The 18,645-nt window shown below is 30.9% G+C and overlaps 1 protein-coding gene across 7 annotated transcripts in view; it reads right to left on the reverse strand.

The window, feature by feature from the left end:
* LOC123008232 (protein jim lovell-like) overlaps positions 1 to 18,645 on the reverse strand; it is an 82,244-nt gene that overhangs the window by 19,841 nt on the left and 43,758 nt on the right. For 3 of the 7 annotated variants that reach the window (XM_044403937.1, XM_044403940.1, XM_044403942.1), the window contains 2 exons: positions 14,446 to 14,508; positions 7,899 to 7,928 (listed from right to left, as the gene is read on the reverse strand). In XM_044403937.1, the coding sequence (XP_044259872.1) occupies positions 7,899 to 7,928; positions 14,446 to 14,508 (93 nt within the window). Of the gene's footprint in view, positions 1 to 7,898; positions 7,929 to 14,445; positions 14,509 to 14,882; positions 14,917 to 18,645 lie in introns of those variants that run through there. The other 4 variants (XM_044403939.1, XM_044403941.1, XM_044403944.1 and 1 more) reach the window with 2 other exon arrangements.

Below are 18,645 nucleotides of genomic sequence, written 5' to 3' on the forward strand. Positions count from 1 at the left end.
TTTTCATGAACCAATTTTGTGTGGGTGTAATTACAATTTATTAACTACAACATATTCATACACAAATATTTATGACCCCAAAAACACGAATCGAAAAACTTATCGTTCATTGATTTGGTCAATTCTCGGAAACTTTACTAAAAATGATGAAATTTTGTCTCAATAAAAACGTCATAAAATCCTAAGTATTATCTTGAATAACTTGTAATAAAATGAAAACTTGTAATCCAATTTAAGAGCTCAAATAACAAAAATATATAATATTTACATATCTATAAAACAACATACAAATCATGAAAATGGTCTATCATTATGTTTTTACTTTCAGTACTTGTTTTTCAGCTTTTTATCATTCACCTTTCTTTAACTTCAGTAAGCCAATACATAATTACCGATTAAATTTTCAGTCATTAGAGCTGATATACGTACATACATATAATTTTCTACACTGATACGCTAGAGTTAGATATTTATAATTACGTATATACTCCCTAATCAATAACTGCTTCATTAAAAAAAAATGCTTTGGCATGAAATAAGACAAAAGAAAAGCCAGGTTTGTGACCTCTGCAAAACGCTGCAACTTCGTTTGGCTCGGATTTCGACTCGGTGGTCGTTCCACGAAGTTCACTGATCCCTTAAAACTTCGTGTTAGTTTTGCACCATTCTAGTTCAAGATGGTTGCAGGTCGCTAAACTTGTTGACTTTATATTCGACTTAAAAATGTCGACTTTTATTAGGTTTACGTTGCCTTAATAATGCCTAAAGCTTGTCAATCAACACCTATCAGCTAAGTTTTCAGCAAACAAACCTGGCGATTAACCCGAGTTAAAGCTCGTCGGATTAGTAGGGTTATTGTCTATTGATATGCAAAAAACTGTTTGTTTTGGATGAATTAATTTCAGTACTACGTTGTAGACTGAAACAATATCCTGCGAGATAGCTTTCAGTGAGTGAAATAGGATTTTTTATGTTTCGGTTATATTTAAACACCTGACTGTTTACAAGCGCTTAACTAAATAATTATGCAGACATTGTAAATAATAAAAAAGCTCAAAGCGAGACGAGTTTAATGAAATATTACTTGTTTATTTGGCTGAAAAGTATCCGGGATTGAGAGGGAAGTTTATATAATTTTACCTGTTCGTTATTTACAACATCGATCAAAAAAGTTGGGTGGCAACACAAAACGTGTGATGTGTTAAATGATGAAATCTATTATTTATTTGTTAAAGACGGCGCCTATTAATAACTCGATAACATTTGACTTATTGCAATTCAGATTGTAGTAAACTAAATTTATCTCGACCCCCTGCAACTCAATTATAAAATTTTTAACTTTCGTCACAAACAATAAACAAGGATTATTCCATTCCCCAACTGACTCCAAATCTCACATGACTCGATTCAGATATCTTTTATTTTTTCCGTTTTGCATGTCGCTGAAAATTATGGTGGCGTCAAGCCAGCTTTCAGCCGCAAAAAAGACAGGGAAATCGTAATGATCATCTAATTTTATCCATGTTAAAGATCCACTGTCTAGACGCAATATTTCGTTTCATGCAGGTTACGATCTGAAATCCATGCAAAATCAATGTGATTTAGGTCTGGCCAAGCCATGACCTCATTTGCCTATTGAGCAAATAAACCCATAAAAGCAGGTATACGAGACATTCAAATTTTGCGAACCTAGACCATAAAATGACAAAAACACTGATTTAGTAAAGTCTTGCCAAAAACGCCTGACTGAATTAAAACCTTCCAAATTAGATAATTATTGTTTGCTCCTTCATTGGTGTAATCATTACTTTGCAACTTTTAATCGTTGAAAAGAAATTCACTTTAGTAACACCATGACTTATCATAATAATAATAAAAGATACAAATATGTGATGGAAAATATGTTTTCTTTCTGTTGATCTAATAATATAACATAATTTCTTTGCATTAATTTTGTAAACAATTCAGAGTCATGTGAGTTGTTCACATACAGGAAATCCTGACAAACAAATATTTGAGCATCAATTCCACTAACAGGTATGCAAAAATATTTCTCAATTACTTAAACTGAGTGATGACAAATTGTCAATTGTTTGAAAGAATGGAAATAACCAGAAAAAAACGGAATGGAATTTTTAATAGGAACGAAAATATTGAAAAGTTCATGAAAACTGTTGCTGACCTAGAGTAACAAGGTAAAATTTCGATAACACCAAAACAATTATTGACTTTTAATATCAGTGCAAATAGTATGTATAATAAATTTTAATATCAGTTTAAATCACTTCCAAAACAAAATACTTGTTTTTCCTTTCTGTGTGGTGATAGAAGAGAGTCTAATCTACTTAACATCATTTTCACCAAAAAAATAATATGTAGCTGTTGCGAACTATAATGCTGAAAAATTAATATAACTTGGAATGTATATGTCGTAGTCATTGGGCGTAATTCCGCGGAAAGCCTAGTCTTTGGCCGTACTGCCGGCAGACGCTGTAATCAAATGAATATTCCTTTGTTTGACTGAAATTTTACGTCATTTCAGGGATTGCCTCCTTAATTCTCGTCAAACAAAGTAACCGGTTAAACCATTACATGTCACAGCGTTTGACGGAAGTGTATTTAGTCATTTGCTGAAAGCTTGAAATTTTATTGTGTAGTATTTCGGGCCGTAACATTTAGTGATTGTTGGACTTTTCTTATTGAAAATGGATAATCATAATAGTTTGTTTTATGACAAATTAAATGAATATGATTTGAAAAACAAAGATGCCAAAAAACCCTGGAATTATGAAGTAATGAAAGAGGTAAAAGACTTCTAACCTCAAACTACACCTTTATTTCAGTTGTACATATTTTAGACTGCTAAAGATATTTCTAAAGAATATATTTTTATTTTTGTTTAATTTACCCGAAGGCAAAAAATATATTTTAATCTGTTGTTTATGTCATGTACTTACCGTTTTTTGTATGATTTTATAATATTATATGTTTACATTATTCCAAATAAACGAAACAAATATTTTGCTACAATAAAAATATTTTAGTTTTTTTTTCTTTTCTTTTCTTCTACCAAAAATTACATTTCTACAGAAAGTATCAAACATTTCAAGACCTTTTAGCAAATGACTAAATACACTTTCGTCAAACGCTGTAACATGTACTGGTTTAACCGGTTACTTTGTTTGACGAGAATTAAGTAGGCAATCTCTGAAATGACGTAAAATTTCAGTCAAACAAAGGAATATTCATTTGATTACAACGTCTGCCGGCAGTACGGCCAAAGACTAGGCTTTCCGCGGAATGACGCATTACGCCCAATGACTACGACATATATATTTTACTCGGCATTTTATTAAATTATGATTCAATTGACTCTTTTTCTAAATTATTATTGAGATTAAAAAAATACAAAAAAACCTGTTTGATTTCAAAACATTACACTTAATATTCTCATATTGGTAAATGCAATATTTGAAAATGACAATTCTTAGAACTCTGTAAAAATTCAAAACTCACTTCAGCGAATCTTTGGTTCTGATAGAATCAGTTTTCAAATATTTTTTTTTTGTTTTTGTCCCATCTAAACGTGTTTGAAACAGAAATATAGGTCATCATAGTAATCAGTTTGACTTAACAATATCTGCTCCTTGAGTTTGATTGAAGAGAAAAATATGTAGTTGATAATATCATGGATTCTTTAAGGTTGTAAACAGGAAGTTTACAGAAATCCCTAAACGCACAATGAAAATGTAAAAAGGGTATTCGTAGGTTGCAGAAGCATTGTTGTGGCAAAAATAAGCTATTTGTTTGTATGGAAAGTTTGTAGGTAGGTATAATTTTGAGACGCAGTTGATGTCAGGTGTGACTTACTGGGTTGTAGCTGACAAACATGGATTATCCTTAATATCGACAATAAATATCAATAAAAGCAATGACTAAACAAGATAGAATTGGGTTATAAAAAAGTCATAATGTTATTGTGTTGAACCAAAATACGTAAAATCGTTGTTTTCCCACCGCAAACTTTTTTCAATCGATACTGAAAGTGTTACAAAACCTTTTGTTGCAAGACTTTGTATATTGTTGACGAAATTAGGTTTCTTATTATCACTTTTCACCACTTTTGAAACATATCGATTGTTGCAAACACGTCACAATTGTAACGTCATTGCGGCAAATAATAAGGGTCGAATTTCTGACGCACACTCGACGAAAATCAATGTTGAAATGTCAAATCAATTTCTTTCTATTACAATACAATACTCGCATTATAACTGCTTGCTTTTGGCCAATAAAACAATTTAATTAAAGTTATCTTTTGTTCATCATCTTGCCAAGTGCGACGTTTGGCAACGAAATTCAAAAATTCCTGGAGATCATGTGATTGTTTGTTGCCTTGAAGAGTCGAACAAGACGGTTATTTTTGTGTTTTCAAAATTTTGATGACAACTCACAAGACGTCATGGAAACTGAAGCGTCATCATATTTGGTCACACAAAAATCGACATTTATTAGGGTTTCAAATTTTAATAAAGACATTAGTGTAATAATGTACGAGTAATAATTTATTATATGTTTATAATCGTGGCTACAATAAAAAGTTCTGTGGTGTAACATTGAATAGCTCTTAAATGTGTAATTATCTAATGTTTCCATTTGCCCTTGGTAACATTTTCTAATAAAATAAAGCAGCTTGAATTTACCACAACATATGAATAAGGCGCCAGTTAGTTACTTTGATATTTAACAACATCATGTAACTAGATTATTATTACTTTAAAACAGTATACATAATAGCCTCATAAAAATGTTTATCTAAAATATCTGCTGTGCTTGGTTATGTTTTGATTTTTAGGTGGCTACGTTTATTAAACCTATAGACTGTATTACTTGCCAAGTTTTATTAAAATTGTACTTATTTATAACAGCAGAGTATTTTTCCTTTTAAATTTGATTCCTCTTCCAAGATTACCGATAAAATTTTACATTTTTTGAAACAGAAGAAAAATTCTCGTACAACGAACTTCATGCTTACTTGGGAATAAAAAAGAAAAAAGTCCCAAATAAGGTCAAATGGTACCCAAACCGTATTTCCTGGTCATTTACTAAATTGTTAAAGCCGGTTTCGCAACAAGGTTTATTTGTCTCTTGATAAAATAATCACGTTCACATGCTATCTCATCAGACAGAAAATATCTCTCAATGTTCAAGCTCCTTCATCCTCATGGTTAGGTATAGACAACGTTATTTACTATGACCGATAGTGAATGAAGAGGTCGAGGGAAAAGCAAAAATATCATTATCTCTAATTCCTCGTTTTTTTGCAGTAAAAAATCCGCAAACTAGCAACAGTAATAAACATTTCGACATTTTATCTGTTCCGATAAAATGACGAAATTGAAACTTCCACAACTTTTTTCTTAAAGAAAGGGTATCTCTTATAAAATTGAGTACAAACACAAAAACATGTCGCAAGAATTGATATAGACCTAATTCTCTAAGCTAGGTGTGTATACCATTTTTAGTTTTCTGTAACAAAAAAAAACATCATTTGGATGAATTTCGAACTACAGTCAACAAAGAGAAAAAACTCGTTTTCACAAACGAAATTACAGTCTGCAAGGTAGCAGTCATCACCTGCGTATTTTTAACCTACTTACCTCCAATAATAATACAAAGAAGCTGCAAAGTGTACCTAATTAGATAAATAATTGGCATTAATTTTGTTGTTGTTAATATCCGTGACAGATTATCGAAATTTCTAGAGTCCGTTATCAGCAGTTTAAAGAATGATCAAATCCTTGAAGACCTTCGACCGTGCATGAAGTTTTTATTATTATTCTTCTATAGCGGCTTGTGACTAATGTTTATTTACTATCACACAAGGAAACCACACAAATACTGAAAAACCTATTCCTCAACAGACCCGCAAGGAAAATCAACCGCACAACACTTCCTGATTTCCTTCCGATTGATTTCAAATTTATCGCATGCAGATTTGACATCTGATTCGAGGCCGGTCTTTTGGCCACAGTTCCGGACTTTAAAAGCAAAAAAGGCCTTCGCTAATAGTTGAATGATAATTAGGACCGTGGTGGTAAAACCTTGCAAAAATAACGACTCGCAAATCAAGCAACATGGCGCCACGAAGTGAAAGGTTTCGCAATACACTGACTTTTAAGCGGCCATTGCAAAAGGTTCACACGATTGCCTTGCCTAAAATTTCATTAGTGCATGTAGGTTAAGGAGTTGAACTGGAAATTTTACCTAGTAACCGATATTTAGTTTTTCGTAATGCATCTTAGATTGTTTTCTACTATAGAAAAAAGTAGATAAGTGGGATACATGCACCTCAAATTATTGCATACATTATGGCCTTGTCTCCGTTTGTTTAACGGAGGTTTAGAAAGGCTGCAAAAATTCTCCGAGTTAAAACGGTAAGACAGTTTACAAACGTAAAAACGCATCTTTTTCATAACGTAATCAAAACTCTTACTACAGCAAATTTACAAACTTTATGATTCACGGTAACGGCCCATTATGCGCTTTTATGATTCATAAAGACTATTTTTAACAGATTTTACACCAAAATGGCGATAAATAGAAAAAATTCATTAATTACTCTGTAAATATTTCGACCAATCGTAAGCCCAAATTTAATATAAAAACATCAGATAATTTTACTTTATAATTTGTTCCAAAGAAAATTAAAAATTTACAAAAATCTGGCTCCAAGCCATTACGCTATAGCCAAAAAATAAATGGCCGTGACACGCCTAAACAGTTATATTTTTAATAAACAAAGTATGAGTAAAGAAGGAAAAAGCTTATTCAATTAGTACCTACTACCTTGAAACGTATCGACAAAAATCTAATTTTGGCCAAAATCATTAAACTTAATCCTCGGCGTCCACCTGTTTGTTCTTGACAATAAACTTGACAAAAATAAGGTTCCTAGTGGATAAAACAAAACGGTATTAACATAAAATGATCTTGGTCTCAATATCGGTTGGAAACAAGGCCCAATTATCATCGTGACATGATGATCTCTGCAACAATATAACCGACGAAGTTTTATCGCAAAATTTAGCATTTTCCGTTCAAATCTTGACACTATTTCGTTAATGACCGTGAATTTTATTGGCTACATGTAAGACAGTAGTTTCAGCAATTTAATTTTATTTTTAGCACCTTCGCAATATAATTGTGAGGGTTATAGAGACAACCCGGATGTCAATCAAAAGATAGGAGAAGCCGTCCTTCACTGCCTCATTTCCTAGTTAAATGACGCAACCCGTTTTTATCGCTGACATTACATAATTTTCAGGAGAAGAATAAGTTTGTAAGCACTAGCAATCAATCTGTAATCACAAAGTGTTTCTGTTTACTAGAAAAAACCGGAGTGAACTTTCCATTAGTGGGTATTTCGATCGACATTACTTGAGGTTTATTCCACAAAAATCGAAGCGTAATTACAGGCAATCTGCAATTCCCTCGCTTGTATGGCTTTAATAAAATCAAAGAACTGGTTGAAACAAAACCACCAAGATCTTCGGCGCCTGCAAGAAGTTAACGACACGTGTGTACGGCTTGCTATATTTAGAGATAAGGTTGAAAAGTGTAGCAGGTAGAAGTATAGAAACAAGTATTTGCGTACACAGGATTCACAGAAATTTTATAAGAATATTTGTGATTTATTACTGAGTTTCTCAGGTTAATTAACAAACATTTCTAGCCTTCGAAACCTAATAAATGTTTTTAAAACGGAACTGATGCTTATACGTATCAAGGATGATCGTTATTTATGCAAGGTGTAGCTCAACCAGAACACATTTATCTTTATTTTTGGATTAGAAGCAAAACCCCAACGCAAAGATGTGCAAATCGTGCAAACTTACCGAGATGTGATAGATTGGATAACTCCGAATCTGGAAAATAAAACATTTAGTAAATACAAGAGTTTACAGCCATGCAAGGGTTAATTGAAAAGTGTTTCTTACTTCATTCAATCTGCACAATATGCAATTAAAGTGGATTACAGTGCAATAAGGAAGAAAAGTGTAAAAATGTGCTCAACTGCAGTTATTATTACTGTAGGTCAACTTCATAATTTGCAAATTTCGATAATTACAAAAATGTAACTGAAATTGTGCTTTCGTTTTCAATTTGACGTCGTTTGTGAAGGATAATCGTTCTTTTTTCAAAATGCGTCACAAAAATCATTGTATATGTGCTCATTTCAAACATGGACCGCATCCAAGACCAAACCTATGACACATTCAAGTCTACACTCGACGTAGTTTTGAGCTCAAATCTCAAAAACAGTTTATTTTTGAGGTGACAGGCCAAAAGTGTGCTCAGGGTCAGAAAACGACTCTTCACCGATAATGATGGGTGCAGTGAACGACCAAAATAATATGGAGAACCGTTATTAAATCCGGTATTAGTGACGAGATGACAAGATTTAAAATATTATGAAATTAATAACATTTATTAGTTTGGAGGTTTGATCAATTAAAGATTGGATTCAGATAAGGATGACGGACGCACATTCATAATAAACAATAGTGTAGAAAATCCCAATTCATCACAAAATCTTTTTGTGTTTGTTATTGTGATAATTCGGTTGTGACGAAGCCACTTCATCATTTACATGCGGATTTAACGCATTACGAAAACCGGGAACAAGATGACAAAGATAAAATCCGTCTGTAGACACAATTAGAAGTCGAATTATAATAATCTTGAAACTGCATAATAATTTGTTTACTTCAGAATGGAAGATTTAGCTGCTGATGCAAAATCCTTCCAATCTGTAACTGTGGTAAAATTTCGTCATTAAATTGCTGGCACGTGTCTAAACAACATAAAAAACAATTGGCTAATTAAACGTCATTACCTTTTTAATGATGGAAGTACCTTCCCCAACAATAAATTAATGCTCCAACGAGCAATTTTTATCAGCAGTAAGCATTCTAAAATTATCAACCTAGACATAAATAAAAGTTTGTCTAATTGGTCAACTGCCAATTAATTTCGCGAAGGCGAATATATTGCGTTCATTTTTTCAAATAAAACATTAATAAAACAAGACATTGTTAAGAATTTGGTAAATAAGTCGGCGACAGCCTTCATTGTTTAATGTCGAAATTTTGCGCTCTATTTTGTCAACAAGCCAAGTTTAAACTTTTACACAAAAGTGTAAACAATACTAACACCTGCCATTAGATCACAATAAATAAACGATATTTTCACCCAAAAATACGTTGTGGTAGTGAGAATATCTGGAATTCATTTTATCATTTTCAACCACGACCACACTTCCTTTGGTTTAACAGTTTTTCAAATCCAAAGTCCTTCAATATGATGATGAAAAGTAGATAAAGTCTCGTGGTTAGCTTCAAAGTAAATTTACAATAAAATCCCACTCCAAAACTATTACTAGTTGTGAAATTTTATCATCATATATTAACTTCACAGCATGTGATAAAATTTGTAGAGAATATCACAAGCGTGGGAAGGTCGTTAGACACGTGTTAGCAAAGGGTTGATGTTCTAACATCTTTGACTATGCAATTAAACCAAAAAGTAGTTGTAACTGGTTTAAATAAATTTACGGTTAAGTGGACTAGACCAAATTAGCAGTCTTATACTTAGTTGTAAATTAAACTACACTACAACACCTATGCAAATAGTACTAAAAAAAACTAGTTTATGGTGTCCAGCTTGTGGTGACTCAATAGAAAAGCTTTAAAATTTTATTGAATTGTCTAAAGTCGAAAATGGTAAAAGGATATCAGAATACCACTTTGGTTGCTAGTTGGAAAAAAAGTGCAAAACGTGTGGAATACTTAAAATTGCATCATCATTATTTTAAAATTATGTAGACGCACACGTTATCAAAGCAATGAAAGTAAATTATATAATATTTCATAAAACATAGGGTAATTTAAGAACTGTGAACATGTAGTGTCTACAACTTTAAGTTAAATATAAAAAATGTAGACAGACTGAATCCTAATGGGTTTTTATTTTGAACTCCTAATTAGAAATCTAAACTCTTAATTTAAAGGTTATAATCAAATTAAATTACTAGCTGAAACCAGTTTTTTCAGTTAATGTTAATATTCGGAGTGGGTGCGAGTAAATTTTTGCGTGTATGTTCTTTCAAAAATAAAAATAAATTGTTTTAAAATGTTATTTTTATAAAAATCACCTCGACAACCTTTATACTTTATCTATTACTCATTTTGTAAATTATGAACTTATTCAACTTAAAACTGTTCACTTTTATCTAAATCATTTATTGTTGCTAAGGTTTATAAAATGTATAAACATTCCCAAAGTAATTATTAAATAATATATATCACTTGCATGAGCAATTGATCTTTTGTTTTGTTCTTGACCTCTACAACTAATAGCGGCGCGTCACCAACTAATGAAAAGCGCATAGCATTTTGTTAATATCAATCGATAATTTACCTAAAACAAACTATTACCAGTAAAAAAGTTCATTCTCAATTAGAAACACGTGTTTATCGATCACGAATAATTCCCTCCAAGGTTAATCAAAGCAGCTACTAAATATTTAAAAATGTGAATTACTTGTATTATTATTTAGATTACAATACAGCAGAAGTGTAAGTGTTGGAACGTAACACAAAGAATTTATAATAGTAACGGTTTATTTAAATTTGAATTTTACATATGGCTTCCCCATCTCTTAACAGATACTAAAACTAATCCTAGAAATTTATCTTTGTTTCTAAGAGCGCCGCCTATCCGCCAAAAGTGCAAATAAACAAACACCAATCGTTAGAAAACATGTGGCGACATCGTAACTATTTTCTTACAACCATAGCAACGCGAACTAAAGCGCCATCTGTCCGTGACTAGAAATTCGTAAAAGTTTCGCGTGATTCCGCTAGATAGCAGGCGTGTGCAAGCCAGCGCAAAATTAACAAAAATAAAAAAGTAAATTAAAACTTTCTTCCATTTTTAATGACACGACCAATAATTTCATTTTTGATATTTTTTCGTATAAACTGGTACTCATTATTAATGACTAACGTTTATCGTGTCCTTCCTTGTCTATAACTGTAATAACATTATTGTTATCAACAGCTCTAAATTTGCCAGACAAGCTACCTTCCATCAGCGTAAAATTATTACCATGTCAAGTGTGAAAACATAAACAAAACATAATTAAAAATTAAATTTTATAAATAATAAATCAAAAAACTATTTTAATTATCCTTCTATAAATAAAACCATGATTAACATCGCAACAGGTAATACAGTGCGATCAAAAAGGCTTTCTATCAAGTAGGCGTCCTAGTTGAGTGCATGGCAGTTCGTATGTTATCTAGATGTCAAAAAATTATTTTATAAAAATTAAAACATTGAGTTAATTAAATTGAATTATTCTATGAAACGTCTCAAAACAAACTAAAATGAGATGTAGTTGGAGCTTATTCATACAAATTGTTCACCACGATTTGTTGTTACAGTTTACAAAAAAAATATTTCATTTGCCATTGTGACATTTTATCTTCCACAGACATACGTTTTAAATTTCTGCGCTTGCGTGATAGAGAGACTTTTCGATCGCACTGTATTAATAAAAAGAGCATTATAATTATGCACATTTGTCTAACTGTTTCTTTGAAAAAAGTAAACGTAAACAATTTTTACTTCCGAACAGGTATCAAAAGTAGTAACACAACTTTATTAATGTGGATGTTGTGCCAATATAGGGAATCCCCATGACGTAAAATGTGCGACATGTGGTAAAGTGGTTTATTTTTCAAATTTTTTATTTTTTTTTTATTATTACAAAAGAGCAAAAATTTGAGGCATTGTTAGACTTGTTATCAAACTGAGTGTCGTACAACATTAAGTATTTATTTAAGATAGCAAATAATTAAATAATTTACTAACAAAAGACGTCATTCTGTCATTTAAGATAAAACTTTGACCACGTGATTAAAATCTCCATTAATTATTCTCCTAATCTTTAAAATTAAGAAGGCATGTGTTGTTCTCCTTTATTTACGCTGATAAAGTAGGTGATAATCGACAATACTAAATGTCTTGCAAAAATTTAAAAAAACTGCATCTTGAAAATAAATAAAAAATCTATTGTCCATAATCACTAATTAAATACAGAAATGTGAAAAAGATAAGTAAATTTGCCTTTTTTTTTTGTTTAAACAAAAATCAATTCATATTATTGTCAGGTAAGACGAGATAATAACACATAGACCAATTAAGTTCAGAAATCTTGAACAAAATCGCGTCTTGACGCAAATTCTCGGATAAAATCTCACTTTTTAAGAAATGTACTACTGATAACAAAACATAAACAAATGGTTTTGTATGATAAGTGACGAAACCTGACTTTGTGTAATTAGCACGAAATTATAATCTCAAGTGATATTTCAGAAAACGAATTTAAGTCGGGAAATGACGGATGTATGCAATTATAATGCAATAAACTTTTTCCTTCGATACGATGAGTAGTGAAATGCCTACACACAAATCCGTTATCCTTGAACACGCGTCGCCTAATTTACGGCAAATTTTCGATAAGATCAGCTGGAAAGTGTCTACTAATTACGACTTAGATTGCCAAGACGGATTATGACCTATGACCACGTCTAACCTTTGACTATCCTTCAGTCAAGAACAATCCACGACACCTCAATGAGTCAATGAAATAATAAATAAAAGTCAGGGTTTCATTAATAAAATTATATTTAATATTATTGTTTACACGAATAAACTTATTTTTGTTTATGATTTTATCTCGATTCACACCTAAATCCCAACTCGTGACCCAAATATGTGTCATAAACATGAACACCTGATACGTCCCAGGATTTACATACTTATGATAATACCTGCTACGTTTGTGTATACTATTATGTAATAATTACGATTGTTTTTCAAACTGCCTCATACCGTCCACCCTCACAACTTTCTACTCTTACTCTTTATTTTATGGTAAACGAAATCAATAGCTGCAAATGTCAATTTGTAAGAAGAAACCGCCTTATCACTTATCATCAATTGTAATGCTGTCAATGAAAGCACGAACGAAATGAAGATTCATTATTATGAGACCATTAGGTCTAACAGTATATTAATACTGTTTCACACATAAAATTCAATTTCTGTACTTCCTTATTTATCAAAAGCCACCGAAATGATTATGAAAAAAATAGTATTACTGATATGAAATACATAAAACATTTCTTGACTTTCTAAGGGTGTGACAATATACATAGGTTTGTTCTCGGAATAACAGATCTTTCGCCAAATAGGTAATACCGAATAACTATTTCAAAGATGAACTATAAATAGGAATCACTTAAAAAATGTATATAGAAATAGTACAATATAATAAAACTGTTCGGTTCACTTGGTGACAAATATTAATTTTTATTTGGTGAGAGACAATATTTATTCCCGCCTAATATCACCGTTAGACCCGCATTATAATTAAAATAAAAATTATCTCACAGTTACTTTTCCCGATTTTGATTGCCATTATTTATTTATTTTAATTATTGTTGTTAATACTACTTAAACTCAATTTTTTTGTTTGTTTACTTATTACTATTTACTTTATTTGAAAAAATAAATAGAAAATGGCGAATAAAATTTAGAAAAAATTAAACTATTGTAAATTAATTGAAAAAGTAAAAAGCGTAAACTAAATAGAAGGTAAAGTTTATTGCCCTATAAAAACAATTTTTGTAAATAAAAAAATCATTGATGTGAGATTAAAAAATGATGATTAAGCCGAATGTTTATCAATAATTAGGAATCACAAAGTACAAAAAGATCAATTCGCAAATTCATATATAAACTTGTAACTTGAAAATATACCAAAAAAGCACGTTTTTAAATGTTTAGAATACTTCAATAAAAATAACAAAAAAATTTGAGAAACATTAATATTAAATATAAAAATATACCTACAATTTTTCGAACAGCACTCAGAGGTATTCACTAAGGTATACATTTTTCATAAAATAAGTAAAAGTAAAAAGACGTAAAATACGTAGTTACATAATTTCTTAATTTTATCAAAATTTTCACAAGGATGTTTTAATTTAGAATAAATAATAAGAAGTCACTTCTGTCGTGAATTTCGCAGAATTAACTTGTTTTGATGCACATCTTTAAAATTCAAAATTAATGATTTTCTGGTAGATGAATATTTTATGTATCAATTAGTATTATAAACAAAAAAAAAGTCCTGGATAATAATAAACAAGTTTTTGGAATACGTAAAACTGTCACTTTTGCATCATTATACTCTTTATCTTATAGACTTTCAACGGGTTCGAGTTATAAAACCAAAAATTCACATTGATTAAAATGATTAATTTTGTCCAATATTTTCTCACTTGTTCATGTAAAGTTTTGTGCACTTACCCGTGTCATTGAGTAACCCTCGTATCGCCTCATCACTAATTCCTTCTGTCTCGGTAGACATTGCTGAAAAGAAAATAATTAAATTAATAATGAATCCATACATAGAAAATTGCAAATCATATCTAATAATGTAATTACTATTTACGTTTCAGATCTACATTTCAAATCAACAAATCTTAAGGTTATTGTTTACAGAGACTATAATACATTGAACATAATTGAAATAATAAATCAATTAAAATTTTCTCATTTTTTAATGTACTTATTAACAGAGTTACAAAGCCATCGGCAAGGACATTGTCATATAAATATAATAAATCACAAATAAAAATTAGCCCATAAATCATTGAATCAAAACACTGTCACATAATTATGATAATAATAAACGGAAATCTAATTTGAAAATTCCGTATCAAAGGTTGTAAAAAACAACTTACGTTTCACGTGGAGAATCATTTTTACGGCTACTTTAGATAAATCACAGTCGAAAACTTCGAACCAACTGAATGATTTTACTTTGAACGCGAAGTTACTACTTGTAGAGATAATAAAATCAAGATAAAAACGAGAATAAATAAGGCCACGTTCAAATGCACCAAATACGATTTTCTACTTAAAAACAAAAATCTCTGGGATCTATTTAAGGAATTTCGCTTTAAGTCAATTTCTACTTTCCATTAAAGCTAAGAGAGAAGAAATTTGAAACGAAATTTTATATTCCGAGAAAAAACTGGTCAAATTTTAAATTTTTTCTCAATATCACAAAAATCAGTTGTTTAAGAAACTATACAGGTGTTTCAGAACTCGCGCCCTAGAGGAAAATGACAAGACCAGGAACACGGAATAAATGTTTAAAAAATTCTTTTTGTCAAAAAATTTATTGTCATCGATAATTTTGTTATTTTGTATACCTACGTTTTTTTTTCATAATTATTCAGTGAAGGTACACAATTTTGTCAATAAAAGTCACAAATAAAGTTACAATTAATTTATGATACAGCTAGGGTGAAAGTGCAAAATCTAAACCCCCGTAATCTCTAAATTTTTATAAATAGAATTTTTAAACAATTTTTTCCATGTTCCTGGTATCTTATCTTATTTGGCATTTTTCTTTAAGGCGCGAGTTTTAAAAGAGCTTATTATATGTAAGCGTCTCAAAACCCCTTATTTCCTGTAATCCCTCGCAACAAATCCAATTAGCTAAGTGGGTAGGTCATATTGATTTAGATGAAGTTTAGGGAGTGACAATCTAAGGCAGGTCGAATCCAGTTATTAAAATGATGCAAAGTATTAATAGATGACCTAGTCCCATTTCCCCTAAATTTTCTTGTTATCAAAAAATTATCGTTTTATAAGGCAATTTTGCAACTTTTTGCACTATCTGAAATCGAAATGAGAGCACTGAATGAAGAAATTTCTTATTAGACATACTTTTACCCATTTTAGCCCACATGTAATTTGTATTCTTGACATGAATCAGAATTTTTATCAATAATGATAAGGTAAAAGTAAGCCTAAGCAATTGGACACACTTAGCCTCTGAACACCAGGTGCCACACTACTGAAAATGACGGAAACTGATTAAATTATATCAGCTTGAATAATTAATCTTGCACAAGTAATTTTTAATTTCGAAAAAGAATGATAATTTCCAATAATTCATCTAATTATAACATAGCACCGAGGGGAAAAATGCAAGGTTAACGTTGCATTACAAGAACAGTCTTCTTATTTATTTATTAACACAAGGCAAACAGCAAATATTTGTTTAGTCGTATTGTGGATTGTGGTTTATTAGCGTATGACTGTACAGACATTATTATTATTACGTTTAAATGTGATAAAGTGGAATCAAATCTTGGAGGTTGGCGAATTATTCCAGACTTGACCTTTGCCAAATGCCACGTAGAAAATTTAGCGATGTAATATGCATTTACATAAAACCATTTTCACTTTCTTTTGTAAAAGAAAGTGATATGTGAGAAGAATTGATAATGACGTCAGATTCTTTTCTCCCAGTTGGAAAACCATTTTTATCCACTATCCTACACAAATATCAAAAATAATTTATTATATCGAATAGATTTTTGCGTTTTACGGCAGTCGCAGATTTTATCTCTTATCAATCAGAAAAACCTATTGTTCTCCACTCCAGCATAATTTTTTTTACGAAATTTTGAATGAGTGGCATTGTCATAAAAAACAGATAAAGTTGGTGTAAATATTTTTCAACATCCCAGAAGACAATATTGAAGTGCATTTTTATAACAATAAAAATTCTTTATGTAAACGTAAATAAAATTTTTGGCCTCGACAACTGTAATTGACATTTTTACACTTTTTTGACAACTAATTTTTATAAGACATTTGTCGAATTTGCCGAACACCGTGCAGGAAAATAACACGAAAATTTTAAGCTTTCAGAGGCCAAAAAAAATACTTTATGACAAATGAAGTTCATGAGTACCAAAATACAACACTCACTATTTCAAAAACAAACACATTTTTTTTTCAGCGGAATATTAATCAACGCCGTCTTGTGGTGAAAATAGTAAATGCTTAAACCCATCATATCTATTTAGTGTTGGCAAATCGAAATATGAATTAATCGAAAAACTATCCTCGAACAAAAAGTTATGTACATTACTTGTGCGTTAGGTATTTTACAGCGTTCAGTTTTATTAAAGTACTCAGCTTCGCTTCGTGCTTCAATGTTCAAACTTCCCGCTATACAATTATAGCTACTGCACTTATAATGTAAATTACTATTGCACGTGACACAAAATGCTTGCTTGTAATAATGATAGGTATACAACTGAATTCATATTCCAGAATGATACAAATTGTATAAGAAAAAAATAACTTATTGAAGTTCCACGTAGCTTAAGGCATTAAGATCAGGGTCAAGGCAAACATTTTGTGTAAATAATGATTCAAAGTGTACACAAAGCACACCTTTTTGTTCCATTTGAGTAGATTTTTTCAGAAAGCAAAGTTCAAAAAGTTTTACACATTCCAACATCTTCTCATCGTTGTGCAATTTACATTGTTGTAAGTTTATTGCTACCAAGCTTGAGTTTGATGACGAAATTCTTATCACCACAACTGTAATAATTCTTAACTGTGGTAAGTAATAAAATGTCTGTCACACTGATAAGAATCACAATCGGTATTTTCTTCAAGTTTTACAAAGACATAAAGAATTAGTTAAAAATTGCCGGTAGCATTAAAATTCATGGTCACCAAAGCTAAAATAAAATTTTTAGCAAATGTTCTGGGCAATAAAGATAAAAAACATCATTATAATGTTTACTTTGTTCCTGATATTTTTAATGGAAAATACTGAATCTTCTAGTGTCACTATTCGAATTAGCAGTTTGTCCACATACAAGGTTGTTTTGATTGTAAACTTAATAGAGAACAAATTTATCAAAGATAAACATTTTGTAGATATTTTTATTTCGACGAATGAAAACTTCTATCAAACAAAAACAATCAAAGTACACAACTACCTTCCTGTCAAAATCTCGAAATAAAAAAGTAAAAATCATTGCAATTTAATTCGGCGAAATAGTTAATATGTATACTTTTTCCTGGTAAAACAATATTTTTCATAAAGGGCAAAGTGTGATACCATCTACACTCTCCATACAAGTGTGCCAATCACGCAAGACTGAATTAAATTTATTTAGAAACAAGTACTTGGAGTCGATGACCCCTGTTTGTGTGGTTTCCTAATCTTCTGTGATTATGCTCAAAGAATAACAATAGTTTCTCAAAATAGAGAAATTAAATGTGGTTCAAGTGAAAAAAGTACCACCAATTTTGCTATTAATCTTCTAGTAGGAGTATCGGTCATCACTTTGTTTTTAGCCTTCACCGCCGCAGAATAAGAATAATTCCACTGCGTGTCGGACACCCGTTTGAACTTGAACAAAAACAAATAACTCGATTATATAAGTCAGGAGAATATTTCTGAGTTGAAAAAATAAGATATGCGCAAACACATCGCCGATTAGTTCGCCGTTTCCGGATTATCAAGGTAAATTCTTTCATGTACAGTGTCCGGAACAAATTCGCACGCAGAAATTGCATATTCATATTACAAAGTACGTACTATTATCATCAAGGCAATGTCCAACATGACTTGGCTAATAACCAACGATTTTTCCGCAATGTTGTGTCCAAGCTGCCAATTTC

The sequence above is a fragment of the Tribolium madens genome, unplaced genomic scaffold (genome assembly GCF_015345945.1).
Source record: "Tribolium madens isolate multiple individuals breed KSU strain unplaced genomic scaffold, Tmad_KSU_1.1 Scaffold_3;HRSCAF=73;Tcas5.2_LG2, whole genome shotgun sequence".
NCBI lineage: Eukaryota > Metazoa > Arthropoda > Insecta > Coleoptera > Tenebrionidae > Tribolium > Tribolium madens.